We start from the raw sequence: 15924 nt of genomic DNA, 5'->3' as shown, positions 1-15924 counted from the left end.
GCGCAGGGCCTCCCCTAGGTCGACTCAGCCTCACATGAGTACCTGGTGCGTAAACTTCGCCACAGGGGAGACAAAGGCGGCCGGGCGTGGCGTTGGCCACCCACCCCCTCGTGTGTCGTGCCGGCCGTCGTAGGTGCTGCTCGCAAACAGCACTTGCACCCACAGTCTGTTAAGGCTAAACTGTGGTATCTTTGTGTGTGAAATGTCCACGTGCGTCATCTTAAATTTTTTCCCTCGTGCAATCGTTTGACGAAGACCGCAACAAATGTTGAACACTCATTTCTTCAGAGCTGCTCTTTGTTGTGGTTAGTGTTTGTTGTCCTTCACCTCAGCACCTCCGATTAGCACGGTTGGATACGTATGGTGTGAAAGAGGTTCAAGGTACAGACAGAGACACACACAGAGACCTATAGACTCACACAGAGACCCACAGACTCATACAGAGACCCACAGACTCACAGAGACCCACAGACACACACAGAAACCCACAGACTCACACAGAGACCCATAGACTCACACAGAGACCCATAGACTCACACAGAGTCCCACATACTCACACAGAGACCCATAGACTCACACAGAGACCCACAGACTCACACAGAGACCCACAGACACACAGAGAGACCCACAGACACACACAGAAACCCAAAGACTCACACAGAGACCCACAGACTCACACAGAGACCCACAGAATCACACAGAGACCCATAGACTCACACAGAGACCCACAGACTCACACAGAGACCCATAGACCCACACAGAGACCCATAGACCCACACAGAGACCCATAGACTCACACAGAGACCCACAGACTCACACAGAGACCCACAGACGCACACAGAGACCCACAGACTCACAGAGACCCACAGACACACAGAAACCCACAGACTCACACAGAGACCTACAGACTCACACAGAGACCCATAGACTCACATAGAGACCCACAGACTCATACATAGACCCATAGACTCACACAGAGACCCACAGACTCACAAAGACCCACAGACGCACACAGAAATCCACAGACTCACACAGAGACCCACAGACTCACACAGAGACCCAGAGACTCACACAAAGACCCACAGACACACTGAGACCCACAGACTCATACAGAGACCCACAGACTCACAGAGACCCACAGACACAAGAAACCTACAGACTCACACAGAGACCCATAGCACAGTTGGCTACGTACGGTACAAAAGAAGGTAAACATACGTACACACACATACAAACGTGCACGCAGGCAGAGATGCGAATCCCGTGGGGTCACAAGACGGTGGGGCTCTAGCCACAGCAAGACAAGCGCGGTGCATGTCTGCACGTGTCAGTGTGTGTGTCAATGTGTGTTTCTGTGTCTTTGTGTATGTCTGTGTCTCTCTGTGTGTGTGTCAGTGTATGTTTCTGTGTCTTAGTGTATGTCTGTGTATCTCTCTGTGTGTGTCAGTGTGTGTTTCTGTCTTTGTGTATGTCTGTGTATCTGTGTGTGTGTGTCAGTGTGTGTTTCTGTGTCTTTGTGTATGTCTGTGTCTCTGTGTGTGTGTGTCAGTGTATGTTTCTGTGTCTTAGTGTATGTCTGTGTCTCTGTGTGTCAGTGTGTGTGTGTCAATGTGTGTTTCTGTGTCTTTGTGTATGTCTGTGTCTCTCTGTGTGTGTGTCAATGTGTGTTTCTGTGTCTTTGTGTATGTCTGTGTCTCTCTGTGTGTGTCAGTGTCTGTGTGTGTTTCTGTGTCCTTGTGTATGTCTGTGTATCTCTCTGTGTGTGTCAGTGTGTGTTTCTGTGTCTTTGTGTATGTCTGTGTATCTCTGTGTGTGTGTCAGTGTGTGTGTGTCAGTGTATGTTTCTGTGTCTTTGTGTATGTCTGTGTCTCTCTGTGTGTCAGTGTGTGTTTCTATGTCTTTGTGTATGTCTGTGTCTCTCTGTGTGTGTCAGTGTGTGTCAGTGTGTGTGTCAGTGTGCGTTTCTGTGTCTTTGTGTATGTCTGTGTCTCTCTGTGTGTCAGTGTGTGTTTCTATGTCTTTGTGTATGTCTGTGTATCTCTGTGTGTGTTTGTGTCAGTGTGTGTTTCTGTGTCTTTGTGTATGTCTGTGTATCTCTCTGTGTGTGTCAGTGTCAGTGTGTGTTTCTGTGTCTTTGTGTATGTCTGTGTATCTCTGTGTGTGTCAGTGTGTGTCAGTGTCAGTGTGTGTTTCTGTGTGAGCACCGGCCGGCGTTAATAGGTGCTCGCTAACAGCACTTGCCCCGAGTGTTAAGGCTCTATGGGGGATCTTTGTCTTTGTGTGTGTGTCTTTGTCAGTGTGTGTGTCTTTCTCTGTGTGTGTGTCTTTGTCAGTGTGTGTGTGTCTTTGTCAGTGTGTGTGTCTTTGTCAGTGTGTGTGTGTCTTTGTCAGTTTGTGTGTGTGTCTTTGTCAGTGTGTGTGTGTGTGTGTTTGTCTGTGTGTGTGTGTCTTTGTCAGTGTGTGTGTGTCTTTATCTGTGTGTGTGTCTTTGTCAGTGTGTGTGTGTCTTTGTCTGTGTGTGTTTGTCAGTGTGTGTGTGTCTTTGTCTGTGTGTGTGTGTCTTTGTCTGTGTGTGTGTGTCTTTGTCAGTGTGTGTGTGTCTTTGTCTGTGTGTGTGTCTTTCTCTGTGTGTGTGTCTTTGTCAGCGTGTGTGTGTCTTTGTCAGCGTGTGTGTGTCTTTGTCAGTGTGTGTGTGTCTTTGTCAGTGTGTGTGTGTCTTTGTCAGTGTGTGTGTGTCTTTGTCTGTGTGTGTGTGTCTTTGTCAGTGTGTGTGTGTCTTTGTCAGCGTGTGTGTGTCTTTGTCAGTGTGTGTGTGTCTTTGTCTGTGTGTGTGTCTTTCTCTGTGTGTGTGTCTTTGTCAGCGTGTGTGTGTCTTTGTCAGCGTGTGTGTGTCTTTGTCAGTGTGTGTGTGTCTTTGTCAGTGTGTGTGTGTCTTTGTCAGTGTGTGTGTGTCTTTGTCAGTGTGTGTGTGTCTTTGTCTGTGTGTGTGTCTTTGTCAGTGTGTGTGTGTCTTTGTCAGTGTGTGTGTGTCTTTGTCTGTGTGTGTGTGTGTTTGTCAGTGTGTGTGTGTCTTTGTCAGTGTGTGTGTGTGTGTGTTTGTCTGTGTGTGTGTGTCTTTGTCAGCGTGTGTGTGTCTTTGTCAGTGTGTGTGTGTCTTTGTCTGTGTGTGTGTCTTTCTCTGTGTGTGTGTCTTTGTCAGCGTGTGTGTGTCTTTGTCAGCGTGTGTGTGTCTTTGTCAGTGTGTGTGTGTCTTTGTCAGTGTGTGTGTGTCTTTGTCAGTGTGTGTGTGTCTTTGTCAGTGTGTGTGTGTCTTTGTCTGTGTGTGTGTCTTTGTCAGTGTGTGTGTGTCTTTGTCAGTGTGTGTGTGTCTTTGTCTGTGTGTGTGTGTGTTTGTCTGTGTGTGTGTGTCTTTGTCAGCGTGTGTGTGTCTTTGTCAGTTTGTGTGTGTGTCTTTGTCAGTATGTGTGTGTGTTTGTCTGTGTGTGTGTGTCTTTGTCTGTGTGTGTGTGTGTTTGTCAGTGTGCTAGCGTGCGTGCATGCGTGCGTCGGCGTCTTTACATTCACTTGTGCTCCGTGCGAGAGATGAGAGAGACAGTGAGAGAGACAAAGGTGGCCGGGCTACCTCTCTCTCCCACTGCGAGATGCGGTGGCTGGACTATCACTCTGGCAGGGGAGATCTGTGCGTGGAGTTTGCTTTTCTTCCCAGTGCCTGTGATGCTTTCCTTGCCCTTGCCATCAGCCGACCTGCCACTGGGAGACACAAAGATAAGAAAGGTTCCCCCGTGGTCGAATTAACAGGCTGTTGGGGCAAGTGCTGTTAGCGAGCACCTTTTGAGGCCGGCACAGCACACAAGAAGGGGTGGGCTGCCAACAACACCACGCCCGGCCGCACCCAATGCGGATGTTCAAACATCCGCATCGGGTGCTCAATTAAGGCCGGGTCGACCTAGGGGAGGCCCACAAACCGGTTCAGATCATCGTCACCGATGTTCGCTGTGAGCGGGGAATCGAACTCGGGTCGCCGGGTTCGTAGGGCGGCGAGCCAGCCGCTACTCTACCATGAGACACAAGCACACACACACCACGCACACACACACACACCACGTACACACGCCACACACACCCCACGTACACACGCACGTACATACGCCACACACACGCCACGTACATACGCCACACAATTGTAAATGTTGTGGGTTTACTCTCCCAACACACCGGTGTGTGCTGAACTAGTAACGAATTGGCCACGTTTTGTTTACGTGACAAAGCTTTACTAATAATTAACCTTTGTCGGGTGGTGGCGGCTTTAACGACACATTTATCTTTACGCCATCCAACCCAAAAAAAAACACCCTCTATTGTGAACTATATTCCTTTCATGTCACCGAGAAGGTGGATTCATCGCACTCTCACCCGCAGGCCTCCTCCCTCCCCGGGCGACCGCGCCTCCTCCGCCAGTTTGCGCTCCATCTCCTCCCGCTGCTTCTTCTTGCGCGCCACCCCCTCGGGGTCCTTAATGCCACGGGCAGACGACTGCAAAAAAAACAAAAACAAAGATCCCCCTTATAGCCTTTACAGACTGTTGGGGCAAGTGCCGTTCACGAGCACCTATGAAGGCCGGCACGGCACGCGAGGGGGTGGGTGGCCAGCACCATGCCCGGCCGCCTTTGTCTCCTCAGTGGCGATGTTTTTACACACTGCACCAGATACTCATCTGAGCCCGAGTCGACCTAGGGGAGGCCCAGGACCGGTTCAGATAATCGTCACCGGTGTAAGTGACCGTGAGCGGCAATTCGAACTCGGGCCGCCGGGTTCGTAGCGCAGCGTAGCGCTGAGCGCTACACCACCGCTCCCCCACGACAGACGACTGTACGACCACGCGCACGCGCGCAGGCCACGATCAGCCGGAGGGACCCGCAAAACCCGGAGGCCCGGGAATTGCCACGATCCGGATCCGGTTCGCATGCCGCGTGAAACATTCACCCTTTTGCACCCGATTGGTGCTGCTAAATTCGTCCTCGCGTGATGTCATCTCCCACGCCTGGTTTGCACGAGGTCGGGGATTCGATCCCGACTCCGACGCCTGCCGTATATTCGGAGCTTGCGTGTTTCTCTCTCTCTCTCCCCGTGGATTTTTTTTTCTCCGGGTCCTCCGGTTTTTCCCCTCCACACTTCAAAACATTCGTTTCGAGCATTTGTCTGCTATGAATGCCCACGTGGTAAGCCAGTTGGTTCAGCGATCATTTGTGGCCCAGGTCGCTTCTGAAAAAACGGGCGAGAGAGCTCAGTGGGCCCTTACCTGGTAAAGTAAAATAAAACATATTTAGTAAAATAAAAAAAGAGTTTACATGGCAAGTAAGAGCGGATTACTGGATAGCTCCAATCGTGTTTTTCACACATTTCACCGTTATAGGCCACGTAGTGATTTTTTGGAACCGCTAAAGTCTTGCCACCTCGGGCGGTACTGGACGAGCAAGGCATCCGGTTCTGGGCTCATGCGATGTTCATCCGGTGTAGGGGCAGAGGGGGAGAGGGAGCGAGAGTCGTCACCTCCTGGATCCTCTTCTCTGCCGCCGCTGCCAACTGCGCTCTTCTTAGCTCCTGCGAGGGGCACGGGGAGGGGGGCGGGGTGGGTGGGGGGGGTGATAGGGGGCGGGGGGCAAGAAGGTCAGGGGTCAGTATATTGACAAAATTGACGTCTTTCTCGATTGAAAATGAATTTCTTTAGAATTGCTTTTTGAGTTTGACCTTCCCATGCACCTCCGATTTGCATGGTTAGCTATCTACGGTACGAAAGAAGTTCAACATACGTACATCACAAGCCCAGGTGGACAGGTAGACTGTTGCGATTCGGGGTGTTACCTACTACAACTACTATTTTTATTTTACTAGGTAAGGCCCACTGAGCTGTGTGGGTCTTTTTCAGAAGCTTGCTATCACAAATGATAGCTCAACGAAGTGGCTTTTCACGTGGAAATTTAGAGCCGCAAAATTACTCGAAGCGTGCGATGTTGAATTTAAATCCGGAGGGAAAAAAAAACGGAGGACCCGGTGAAAAATCCACGCAAACCACGGGGAGAGAAACATGCACACTACAAATACACAGCAGCAGGCGTCAGGATAGAATCCACGACCTTCTGCATACCAGGCGAGGTAGTTAACATCTCGGCACAGTGGCGCCCTGCCGACACATCAATTCGCACGCGTCGAATGGCCCTTGCAGGAGTCGACGGAGCGGCAGCCAAGGGATGGAACTCGACGCGTCCGAGGGGACGCCCGCCGGGGAAGAGATGGAGCGGTGAAATCGGCTCGTGGGCTATTTGCGATCCAGAGGTTGCCGACTGATTCTCCCCGCACAGCAGTTGAATGAACGAAGCACGTTTCTTAAATCCCCTTTTCTGTCTCTGCCGACCCAGCGGCGCAAATGGCTCCAGCACCGTCAAGTCGATCGGCAGGTCAGGTTGTGTGGGGTAAAGTGTGGCTATCGCCACCTCTTCCAAAACTTCTGGCCGGCACGGAAGACTAAGGGGGTAGCGGAGGCCCTTCCGTCAGCACTGGCGTTGATCCAGGCAATTTTGCAGGGCTGTGCCTTTGCCTTGTTAACAAAAAAATGCTTCATCCCATTGGCCACACACCTCGGATTGATTCGCTTACTCTCCTTCACGTGAAAAGGAGCTGAGCGACAATTGCTCCGTTTGAATCGATTAATTCGTGAGGGCTGATGCGGAGGGTCCAAATGCTTCTCACCAAGTCCTGCGTTTCCTCCTGGTCCCCATTCTGCCCACCCAGACAAGGGAAGCACAGGCTCCCCATGGGCAGGCAGGCACCTACTCGCGCACCGGCAGAACACCACGAACAACAACAAAACATCTCCTGCTTATCGTCCTGAGTAAGTGCCGCAAATTCCACATTCCTACGGTGCGTCCACCCATGGGACAACCACTAGTTGACTTTCTCCGCAAAGTGGCAGCTATTTTAGCAACCCCACAGGGATGATGATGATCATGATTGGACTCAGAATTTATTCACACTGGAGGAATCCGATGAGCTATAAAGCTCTTTTTCACAGATGTCCAGTAGGGGCATGGGGTCGCAACGTTACAACAACGAACAATGCGAAAACACAATAGTGGTGCAAAGGTAAACAAATAATAATTTTAAAAAATACAAATTAAGCTTGTTTTTTTTTACCAGTTATGAAGCCCACTGAGCTATTAACTTGTTTTTCAGACGTGACCTGGCCACAAATAATAGCTCAACAAAGTGGCTTATCGCGAGGGAAAAAAACAGGACCCGTAGAAATCCATGCGACCACAGGGAGCGAGACACCGCAAACTCCAAATATACAGCAGCAGGTGTCAGGGTCGGGATCGAACCCACGACCTCCTGTACACCAGGCGAGGTAGTTAACATCTCGCAGCCACCGTGATGATGATGAGAGAGAGACGCAGACTCCAAATATACATCAACAGCAGGCGTCAGGGTCGGGATCGAACCCACGACCTCCTGTGTACCAGGCGAGGTAGTTAACATCTCATAGCCACCGTGATGATGACGAGAGACGCAAACTCCAAATATACAGCAGCAGGCTTCGTCAGGGTCGGGATCGAACCCACGACCTCCTGCGTACCAGGCGAGGTAGTTAACATCTCATAGCCACCGTGATGATGACGAGAGAGACACGCAAACTCCAAATATACAGCAGCAGCAGCAGGCGTCAGGGTCGGGATCGAACCCACGACCTCCTGTGTACCAGGCGAGGTAGTTAACATCTCATAGCCACCGTGATGATGACGAGAGACGCAAACTCCAAATATACAGCAGCAGCAGGCGTCAGGGTCGGGATCGAACCCCCGACCCCGACCCTCCTGTATACCAGGCGAGGAAAACAACGCCACACCGCCTCTTAAATAAATAAAGTGTCAAAGTCCACGCAGGCCTGCGAAGTACAAGAAAGGCAATGATGGGACGATTGAAGCCTCCAACCGGGATTTTTGAACTTGCGAGGCTTTTCGAATTGAGAGCCCCTCACTCCGGTAGTTACAGTGAGGGAAAAAACAGTATTTGATCCCCTGCTGATTTTGTACGTTTGCCCACTGACAAAGAAATTATCAGTCTATAATTTTAACGGTAGGTTTATTTGAACAGTGAGAGACAGAATAACAACAACAAAAATCCAGAAAAACGCATGTCAAAAATGTTATAAATTGATTTGCATTTAAATGAGGGAAATAAGTATTTCACGATACTCGAATTGTAAACGTTGTAGTAGGGTTTACTCTCCAACACACAACCGGTGTGGTTTCTGTACTAGTACACTACACTATACACTACACTATCCATTACTATAGACTACACTACTATACACTGCACTATGAACTACACTATAATTGTAAATGGTGGATCGGCGCTTTGAATGTTGCGTGATGGCGTTGGCACGTTGCAGGGCCCAGATGTGTTCACAGTTTTGGGGATTTAATAACGACTTGCTGGGCATCACGTCTCGGAGATGGTGCGAGATGGATTGTAAGCAGCCCAACGTTGGGCTAACGTTGGACCAACGTCAACCCCCCCCCGCCACAACGTTCGTTTAGTGACTTTCGTCCATTGGTCAAGTGGCCGAAATCTGGCCGCTGACTTTGTCTGATGCTACTGCTGCGTTGGTTAAATTCACGATTAATAAAACTTACGAGGCTGTCGCGACGCGGCGCTCCCGCTCGAACCGTCGCCCGCGTCGATGAATAAACGAGGAGAGAGCTCGGACGCTTAAAACAACAACAACAACAACGATAACAACAACAACCAGCCGCGGATCAGCTGTTTACCCGACAAGCCCGCCCCTAGTCGATTCTTTCGAATCCAATTGTTTGTGTTAATAGCGATCCGCGGCCGACAGAATCGCGGATCGACATTGCCGCTCGCAAAGCGTCCAGATGGTAATCGATGCCGGTTGCGAGAGCGACGTCGAATCGATTCCACCACCACCAACCACCATCACTCGCGGCTCCAACGTTGTGGGTATAGAGGGCGTAGGCCCTTCCGACACATGACGCCACAACGGGCGAGAAACGCATCGATGACATCACGGACCTTGCTTCAACCGCCCCCCCTCCCTCCCCATATGACGTCACGCCCACTCTCGGGTAGACATGACGTCACGCAACCATTAACAGACGAAGGAGAGGGCCGCCCTTTCCCTCAATTCTTCCACCGGTCAACCGCTCGCACTGATGCCGCGTGCGGCAGCAGCAGCAGCTCGCCCTCGTCGCTCAAACTCTCCGCTTGCCGCGCTCACATGGACGCCGCTCCGAACAGCGAGTTCGCGGACGACGGCGAGCTCGAGGACGGCGAAATCGACGACGCGTCCGACGGGGTGTACAACCCCCCCGAGCCTCGTCGTCCCGCCTCCTCGCTCGAGTCGCGGCCGGTAGAGCCGCTCAGGCGAGCGCAGGCTACGCATCGGGGTAGGCCGCGCTCCTACCACGGCTTCGGCGGCGGCGGCGGCTCTGGGACACTGGGACGAGGGCATCTTCGTCAGGGGCATCGTCACGGGCAGCAGCAGCAGCATCAGCCGCTAGGTGTCTTCCGCCCGAACAAGTCCCGCGGGCTCCTGCCGCGAGCCAAATGGAGGAGCGGGCGCGGAGCGGGGAGGTCGCGAGGTGGCGGCGTTGTCGGGGCGAGGCCGCGGGGCCTCGCGGCCGGAGAGGTGGAGGCGGGGGAGAACGAGGCTCAGCCGCCCTTGAGGATGTCCCGTATCCACCCTTTGTTGACGTGGCACGTTTTTCTCGCGTGAGGTGTTGCGTTAGAGTGGGGTGTGTGTGTGTGGAGAGGCGACCGTGTGAGGTTCCACGTGAGAACGAGTGGGGGAGGGGGAAGTAGTTTGGAGATTTTTCCCTTTTTAAGGCGATCGTGAGATTTGCCTATCTTGAGGTCAAATATCGCATACCTGTGGATCCCTTATAAGTAGTACACTCACTACTAGATACCTGTCAACCACTTATCAGTGCCTTCTTATTACAGACCAATTCAGACCGTATTGGTCACCCCGTGCCCCTTATAAATTCCAACGTCCATCCTACAAAGTCTCGATCACAAGGCAAAAAAAAACAAATAAACAAATACGTCTTTTTTAGCCCGTATTGAAACGGCTGTACGCCGTATGGCTCTGAAAACTCTTTATTTCCCTGTACAAGAATACGGGCTAAAAACGTAATGGGTTGACAGGTATGATATTGCGTTGCGTGAAATAGAATTCGACTTGTAATAACATAGGAGTGTGAGCTGTGGTGGTTTGGTGTCGAGGACTAACATGGCCAAGAGACGAGACTAAACTAAAAACAAAACTAGAAACCCATGACGGAGCCAGGATTTTCAGGTAAGGTGGGTGGGTGGGGGGGGCAACCCCTCCAGCAATGAAAGATGATAGAGAAGTTGTTAGTGAGGAAGTTGTTAGTGAGTAATGAGTTGTCCCTTGCTTTTTTTCGACGCGTGTCCGGCGATGGCGCAGCCATCGACCGAGGGGTCGAATTGCGAACCGCGTTGTTAGTGATCGGCATCGCGCTCGCTGAAGGTGTCGATGCCTTCAGGGAAGTCTCTGGACTGTATACGCGACCGCGCACAATTCTGTGAGTCGCTTATAACCGCTTTGCCGTTACATACTGCCAATTATGGACTCAGACTATTGTCCTATCATCTCATAGAGTCCCTGGTACGTAATAATATGCTACACAGTGGCAGTGGGGGTCGCAAAATGCCGATTTATTACGAATAAACCACAATGATCCGATCGAAGTTAGGGATTTCGATCGGATCATTGTGCCCTCCTCCCCCACTGGCACCGCCAGTACTAGAAACTATATATATATTTTTTATTTTACCACGTAAGGCCAACTGAGCTATGTAGCACCTTTTCAGGAGCGACTCTGCTATCAAATGATCGCTCAACGAAGTGGCGTATCACCACGTGGAAATGTATAACAGCATCCAAACACTCTAAACGCGTGACGTTTCTAAATGTGGAGGGGAAAAAAAACCGGAGCACCCGAAGAAAAATCCACCGCGACCACGGGGAGAGAGAGAGACACAAACTCCAAATATACAGCAGGCGTCGAGGGTTGGGATCGAGCCCACGACCTCCTGTATACCAGGCGAGGAAGTTAACATCTCGCCACCGTGTGAATTTTTCAAGCGAGAAGTGTGATTTACCTAGGCTGTTGGCCGATACGACGGAATGGCAGCCCAGGGTATGGTTACGCTTCCGAGGGGACAGACGAGACAGAATGAGGCTAAACAAAGGCGTCGTACAGACACCGCTAAAGCTAAGATAGTACAAATGAGAAAAAGGATGAGGCGGTCATAAATAACATGGTACAATAAGCGAGACGGTATAGATGCTACACTAAAATTGAGACATTACAAATGAGACGATACAAAGTAGACGGTATTGTGGATTCTTCCGGTCGAAATAAAGGTTATGATTTTCAATACTTGGTACGTGCTGACAAGACGGAGAACCCCCCCCAGATTCTTTAATGTAATCATTGATACCCCCAAATTTGTAATTCAGTGGGAACAGCAATTGTTACATGCCTATGTGTTATTTTGTCGAGTCTCAATAATTTTATACAAATGGCTTGGGAGTGGGCAGCATTCTGTCTGTTAGGAATTCTAGAAACCGAAATAACCCGAGTGTCAGGACAGAATGAAAAATAATTTTCCCGTTTCCCCAATAGCGTACAATTTTCGTTGTGGGTTTCCCACACCGCGATGTCTTGCGTTTTTTGTTAACCACCCATTGTGGTGGGACTTTTTTTGTGAACGTAGGAGGATGTGAAACCACAAAGAAGTGACAAGTATTTTTTTATGGGTCTGAACACCCCAGAGGCGTAATTATATAATGACCTGTGTGTCCTTAAACCGACCTTTGGTGTGGTGTGACGTGACACACATAAGACGGTAAAATAAAGAGTACAACGTCACATTTAATCGTGACATTCGCCCTGACCATTTAACTGCCCACTTCCAGCACAGTATTTTATGCATGGGTGCGTAACTGTTATGTTCCATTGACGTTCCCAAATCCGACCTTGTCACATATCCGCCCCATACCTCAGCGAGTTGAATATGTCGGCGTTGTATGGTGATTTGACTTGTGAAGAAACAAATACGATATGATTTTTTTTATTCGTGTAGGCGACATGTTGGAGCGAATAACTCCCTGAACTTGAGGTCCCAGATGAAACACGGTTAGCCGGAACCCGATTTTAACCCAAGGGTGGTTCAGAGCAAAGAGCACTGACCTCCAAGTGACCCTGCCACCTCATGTCAACATGGGCCGTGTCGGGCCAGACTAATTGGGAGGAGGGTATTTTACTACAAATAAATAACATCGTTAATGTTACATGTAAATAACACGAACACATTTCATAAGCTTGTAATAAGTTAGGAACGGTGAACTGAATATTTAAATGCAATATTCACCATTTAATGAAGCTTAAGCGTTCAATCTTGATTTAATGCATTAACTTTTAACAAACTGTGCAGTTTAACACGAGTCGCGCGCTCGGGGGAAGAGGTGGAAGGCTGATTTTTACACCCAGGAAAATAAAGGTGATTCTCACGGGCGAGATGAGTTTTTTTGTGTGAAATGGATATAAAATGACGATTGTGAGCAAGAAAGAGCCCTAGTAAAGCACGTGGATTTAGTGCCCCGAATTCAATACAACACAACTTCGTATAGCTTTCGAATTGCAAGCACACGTGCATCACTTGTGTTTACCCCATTACATTACTCAGCCGCTCGTACGTCCTCTTCATAAGAGCACCTCGGATAGCCTACACAAGACTTGCGTCGAGCATTAAGCCGTCTCAGACCGTGCGCAGTTTAAAATTGCAGCTTATCCGAGTCCAGCTTTGGGGGAGGTCTTGCTGCAGTACGTGTACGTAATGTGTTTTTCCACTTCGAAATGTCACGACGCTTTAACTTGGTGCTCAGAGATGAGCTTCCCCCGCATAATGCCGGCACGTGGCCCGAACCACGGCGCACGGCCCGAGCCGGAGCACGAGGAGAGCTTCGACGAGCTGCTGGAGACGTACCGCCAGATCCAGAAGGAGCTGGAGGAGATCAACCAGGAGGAGAGGGAGGTGGAGGACCTCAAGACCAACGCCTGGTACCCAGGCGGCGGGGTTGGTCCCCCCACCGTGCTTCCGCAGGAGCGCCGCCCTGCCGATCCATGGTGCCGCGATGAACACCATGAACACCGGCCCTCCTGGCAGGACGGCCACGGTGGCGGCGAACGAGCGTGGGCCGAGCACGCCGAGGACGTTCGGCACTGCCGGGATGAGCGCTGGCTCTGGGACGGCAGACCCGGCGGTGGCGGCGGCGGCGATAGTGACGACAGGCCGCCCTGGAAAGAGCGGCACGCAGACGATCGGACATGGGACGAGGTGCCGTGGAATGACCGGCACGAAGATAAGCTGCCGCCGCAACCGCCACCGCCGTGGCACGACCAGGCTTGGCAGGAGCGCCACGCCGACAACAGGAGGCACTGGAGCGAGTGGCACGGGGACGAGAGGGAGCGGAAGACGTGGTGCCGTGACGGCGTTCCCTACGAGCCGTGGGACAACCGTGAGTGGAATGACTCGCATGCCGCCCTGGAGAGGGGCTGGGACGTGGCTGCTCACCGCGACGATCGAACGAGGGGCAGCAGTGGCGGCGGCGATGGCGGTAGCGTCGGCGTCGGCGGCTGCACCGTCGGGCCCTACAACCAAGACTGGCTTGGGGAATGCCCGGGACGGTCGTGGGACGGTCGGCCGAGGGATGACGGTCGGCCGAGGGATGACGGTCGGCCGAGGGATGACGGTCGGCCGAGGGATGACGGTCGGCCGAGGGATGACGGGCGGCCGAGGGATGACGGGCGGCCGAGGGATGACGGGCGGCCGAGGGATGACGGGCGGCCGAGGGATGACGGGCGGCCGAGGGATGACGGGCGGCCGAGGGATGACGGGCGGCCGAGGGATGACGGGCGCTACGACGAGAGGATGCAGAGGCCGCCGAAGCCCGCGGCGGCGCTGCTCAATTCCTGCCCGGAGCAGCATCCCCAGCCGGCGGTCTCGCCCAAGGCGTTCCGTCCGTTCGAGCTGAAGCCGCTGCGGCAAAAGATCCTGAAGCCCGCCGAGCTTGACGAGCTCAACAAGAAGAAGCTCGGACATTCTGAGACGGGGGACGGCGGAGGAAGTGGCACGAGGGATGGAGACGAAGGCCCTCGGATCACGGAGGATGGAAATGGCGCAGGTTTGATTTGCGTTCGTAGAGCGACGCGGCCCCTTGGTGTTGGGAGAGCGGCCCGCAGAACCGGACATCGCAGAGCTGCCTTTGAGATCCCATCAAGTGACCTTTGGGTCCGCAGAGTAGAGGGACGCAACTTTTCCCTCCCTCGCTGTGGCACTGAGTAACATTTGCTACGTGACGGTTAAAGTGATATATATTTTTTTAAAGTAATTCTCGGCAAGAATTTTGACAAATTGATTGTAGAACTTATTTTATAGCGATGTTTTTTTATGCATGTGCAGTCCTTGGTGACTATTCTGAGACCATCACCTCTCACTGGACTTAAATTCAGTTTATTCCACAGGTGGATACCTGGATTTGAACCCGGGGTCTAAACAGTACCAGTTCAGAATTGACATCTAAGCGACATAGGTCACGTCCAAATTGAAGACATTTTAGCGGTCAATACACTCGCAGTATTAACCAGGGTGGCCGCTTCTCTCCTGAACCACGGACCTCTGCAACAAGCGTCAAATGTGTTTTGCGCTTGGCCGTATCACTAAACCATTCCAATTTAAACTAGACAAAGTGTACACTGGCCTTGTCTTCGCCATGATGATGATGTTGTTCCATAGTGATGAGTGATGGTGTGTGTGTGTGTTGTGTATAGGCTCCAGCAACAAACTTTGCCAGGCAGCAGAGTCCAGCCATTCCTCCTGCAGCAGCAAGACCCCCGACTCCTCACCAGACTTGGTCAGTTACTGAAATGTGCATGCGAGCCTCCCCACGCACGCACAACTCCTGGAGCCCTTAGCTCGAAATGGCTTATCGGTACCACCCAGGGTGGCAAATGCTGCCAATTATTTTATGGAAGAATTGTATGTCTCGATCGCAACTACTGTATGTATGATGGCAAGATGTGCATGGTAGCTTTTTTTTAACGGGAAACATGACATTCGTAGAGACTATCGGTTTTGGAAGCTGAGCCAGGATAATGTTCGGAAGGTCATTGGCTGCTGCAGGGCTACGTTGTCTGCGGAGGGAAATGCAGCAAGATTTATTGTTGTACTGTGCAATGCTCCCTCAATCTGTTCTTTCCATCTTCACCCAAACCTGCACTGACTAGCATGGGGAAGTAAAATAACCCCCCCCACCCCCATGCATGACCTGCAAAGGTTTTCAGCAGTGAATTGACAAAAGGGGCTTTAAACATCAATGGCGATGTTTATGCTTTCGGTACATGCATGGAATCAATGGCGGAGCCAGGATTTTCGGGTAGGGGGGGCATCCTCTCCAGCAATGAAAAAATGATAGAGGAGTTGTTTGTAAGTAAGGAGTTGTTAGTAAGTAAGGACTGGTCCCTTGCTTTTTATTCGACGCGTGTGCGGCGATGACGCAGCCATCGATCGAGGTTCGAATTCGAACCGCGTTGTGTGATCGGCATCGCGCTCGCTGAAGGTGAATGCCTTCAGGGAAGTCGTGTACTGTATACGCAACTGCGTACAATTCTGAGTCACTTATAACCGCTTTGCCATCGCCAATTATGGACTCAGAATATTGCCCTATCATCTCATAGAGTCCCTGGCACGTAATAATATGCTACACAGTGGCAGTGGGGGTCGCAAAATGCCGATTTATTACTAATAAACCACAAT

At 51.3% G+C, this 15924-nt stretch overlaps 2 protein-coding genes across 5 annotated transcripts in view; one reads left to right on the top strand and one right to left on the bottom strand.

The window, feature by feature from the left end:
• The window catches only part of SVIP (small VCP interacting protein), a 9299-nt gene extending 425 nt beyond the window's left edge, over positions 1 to 8874 (bottom strand). Inside the window, exons 1-5 of the mRNA XM_032978151.2 lie at positions 8691 to 8874; positions 6748 to 6827; positions 5551 to 5601; positions 4414 to 4533; positions 1 to 3750 (exon numbers count right to left, since the gene is read on the bottom strand). The exon at positions 1 to 3750 is cut by the window's left edge and continues 425 nt beyond it. Coding sequence (XP_032834042.1) covers positions 3736 to 3750; positions 4414 to 4533; positions 5551 to 5601; positions 6748 to 6813 — 252 coding nt within the window. The 5' untranslated portion in view covers positions 6814 to 6827; positions 8691 to 8874 and the 3' untranslated portion in view covers positions 1 to 3735. The remainder of the gene's footprint in view (positions 3751 to 4413; positions 4534 to 5550; positions 5602 to 6747; positions 6828 to 8690) is intronic.
• A 258-nt stretch (positions 8875 to 9132) lies between these two features.
• Positions 9133 to 15924, top strand: part of ZFC3H1 (zinc finger C3H1-type containing) — a 48816-nt gene continuing 42024 nt past the window's right edge. For all 4 annotated transcript variants that reach the window (XM_032978032.2, XM_032978029.2, XM_032978028.2 and 1 more), the window contains exons 1-3: positions 9133 to 9752; positions 12995 to 14293; positions 14940 to 15022. In XM_032978032.2, coding sequence (XP_032833923.2) covers positions 9296 to 9752; positions 12995 to 14293; positions 14940 to 15022 — 1839 coding nt within the window. In that variant the 5' untranslated portion in view covers positions 9133 to 9295. The remainder of the gene's footprint in view (positions 9753 to 12994; positions 14294 to 14939; positions 15023 to 15924) is intronic.

The sequence above is a fragment of the Petromyzon marinus genome, chromosome 65 (assembly GCF_048934315.1).
Source record: "Petromyzon marinus isolate PM22_M1 ecotype Great Lakes invasive population chromosome 65, UKy_Petmar_22M1.pri1.0, whole genome shotgun sequence".
Classification (NCBI taxonomy): Eukaryota; Metazoa; Chordata; class Hyperoartia; order Petromyzontiformes; family Petromyzontidae; genus Petromyzon; species Petromyzon marinus.
The sequence above is the reverse complement of the archived record's forward strand: the minus strand, read 5'-3'. Positions and strand labels throughout refer to the sequence as shown.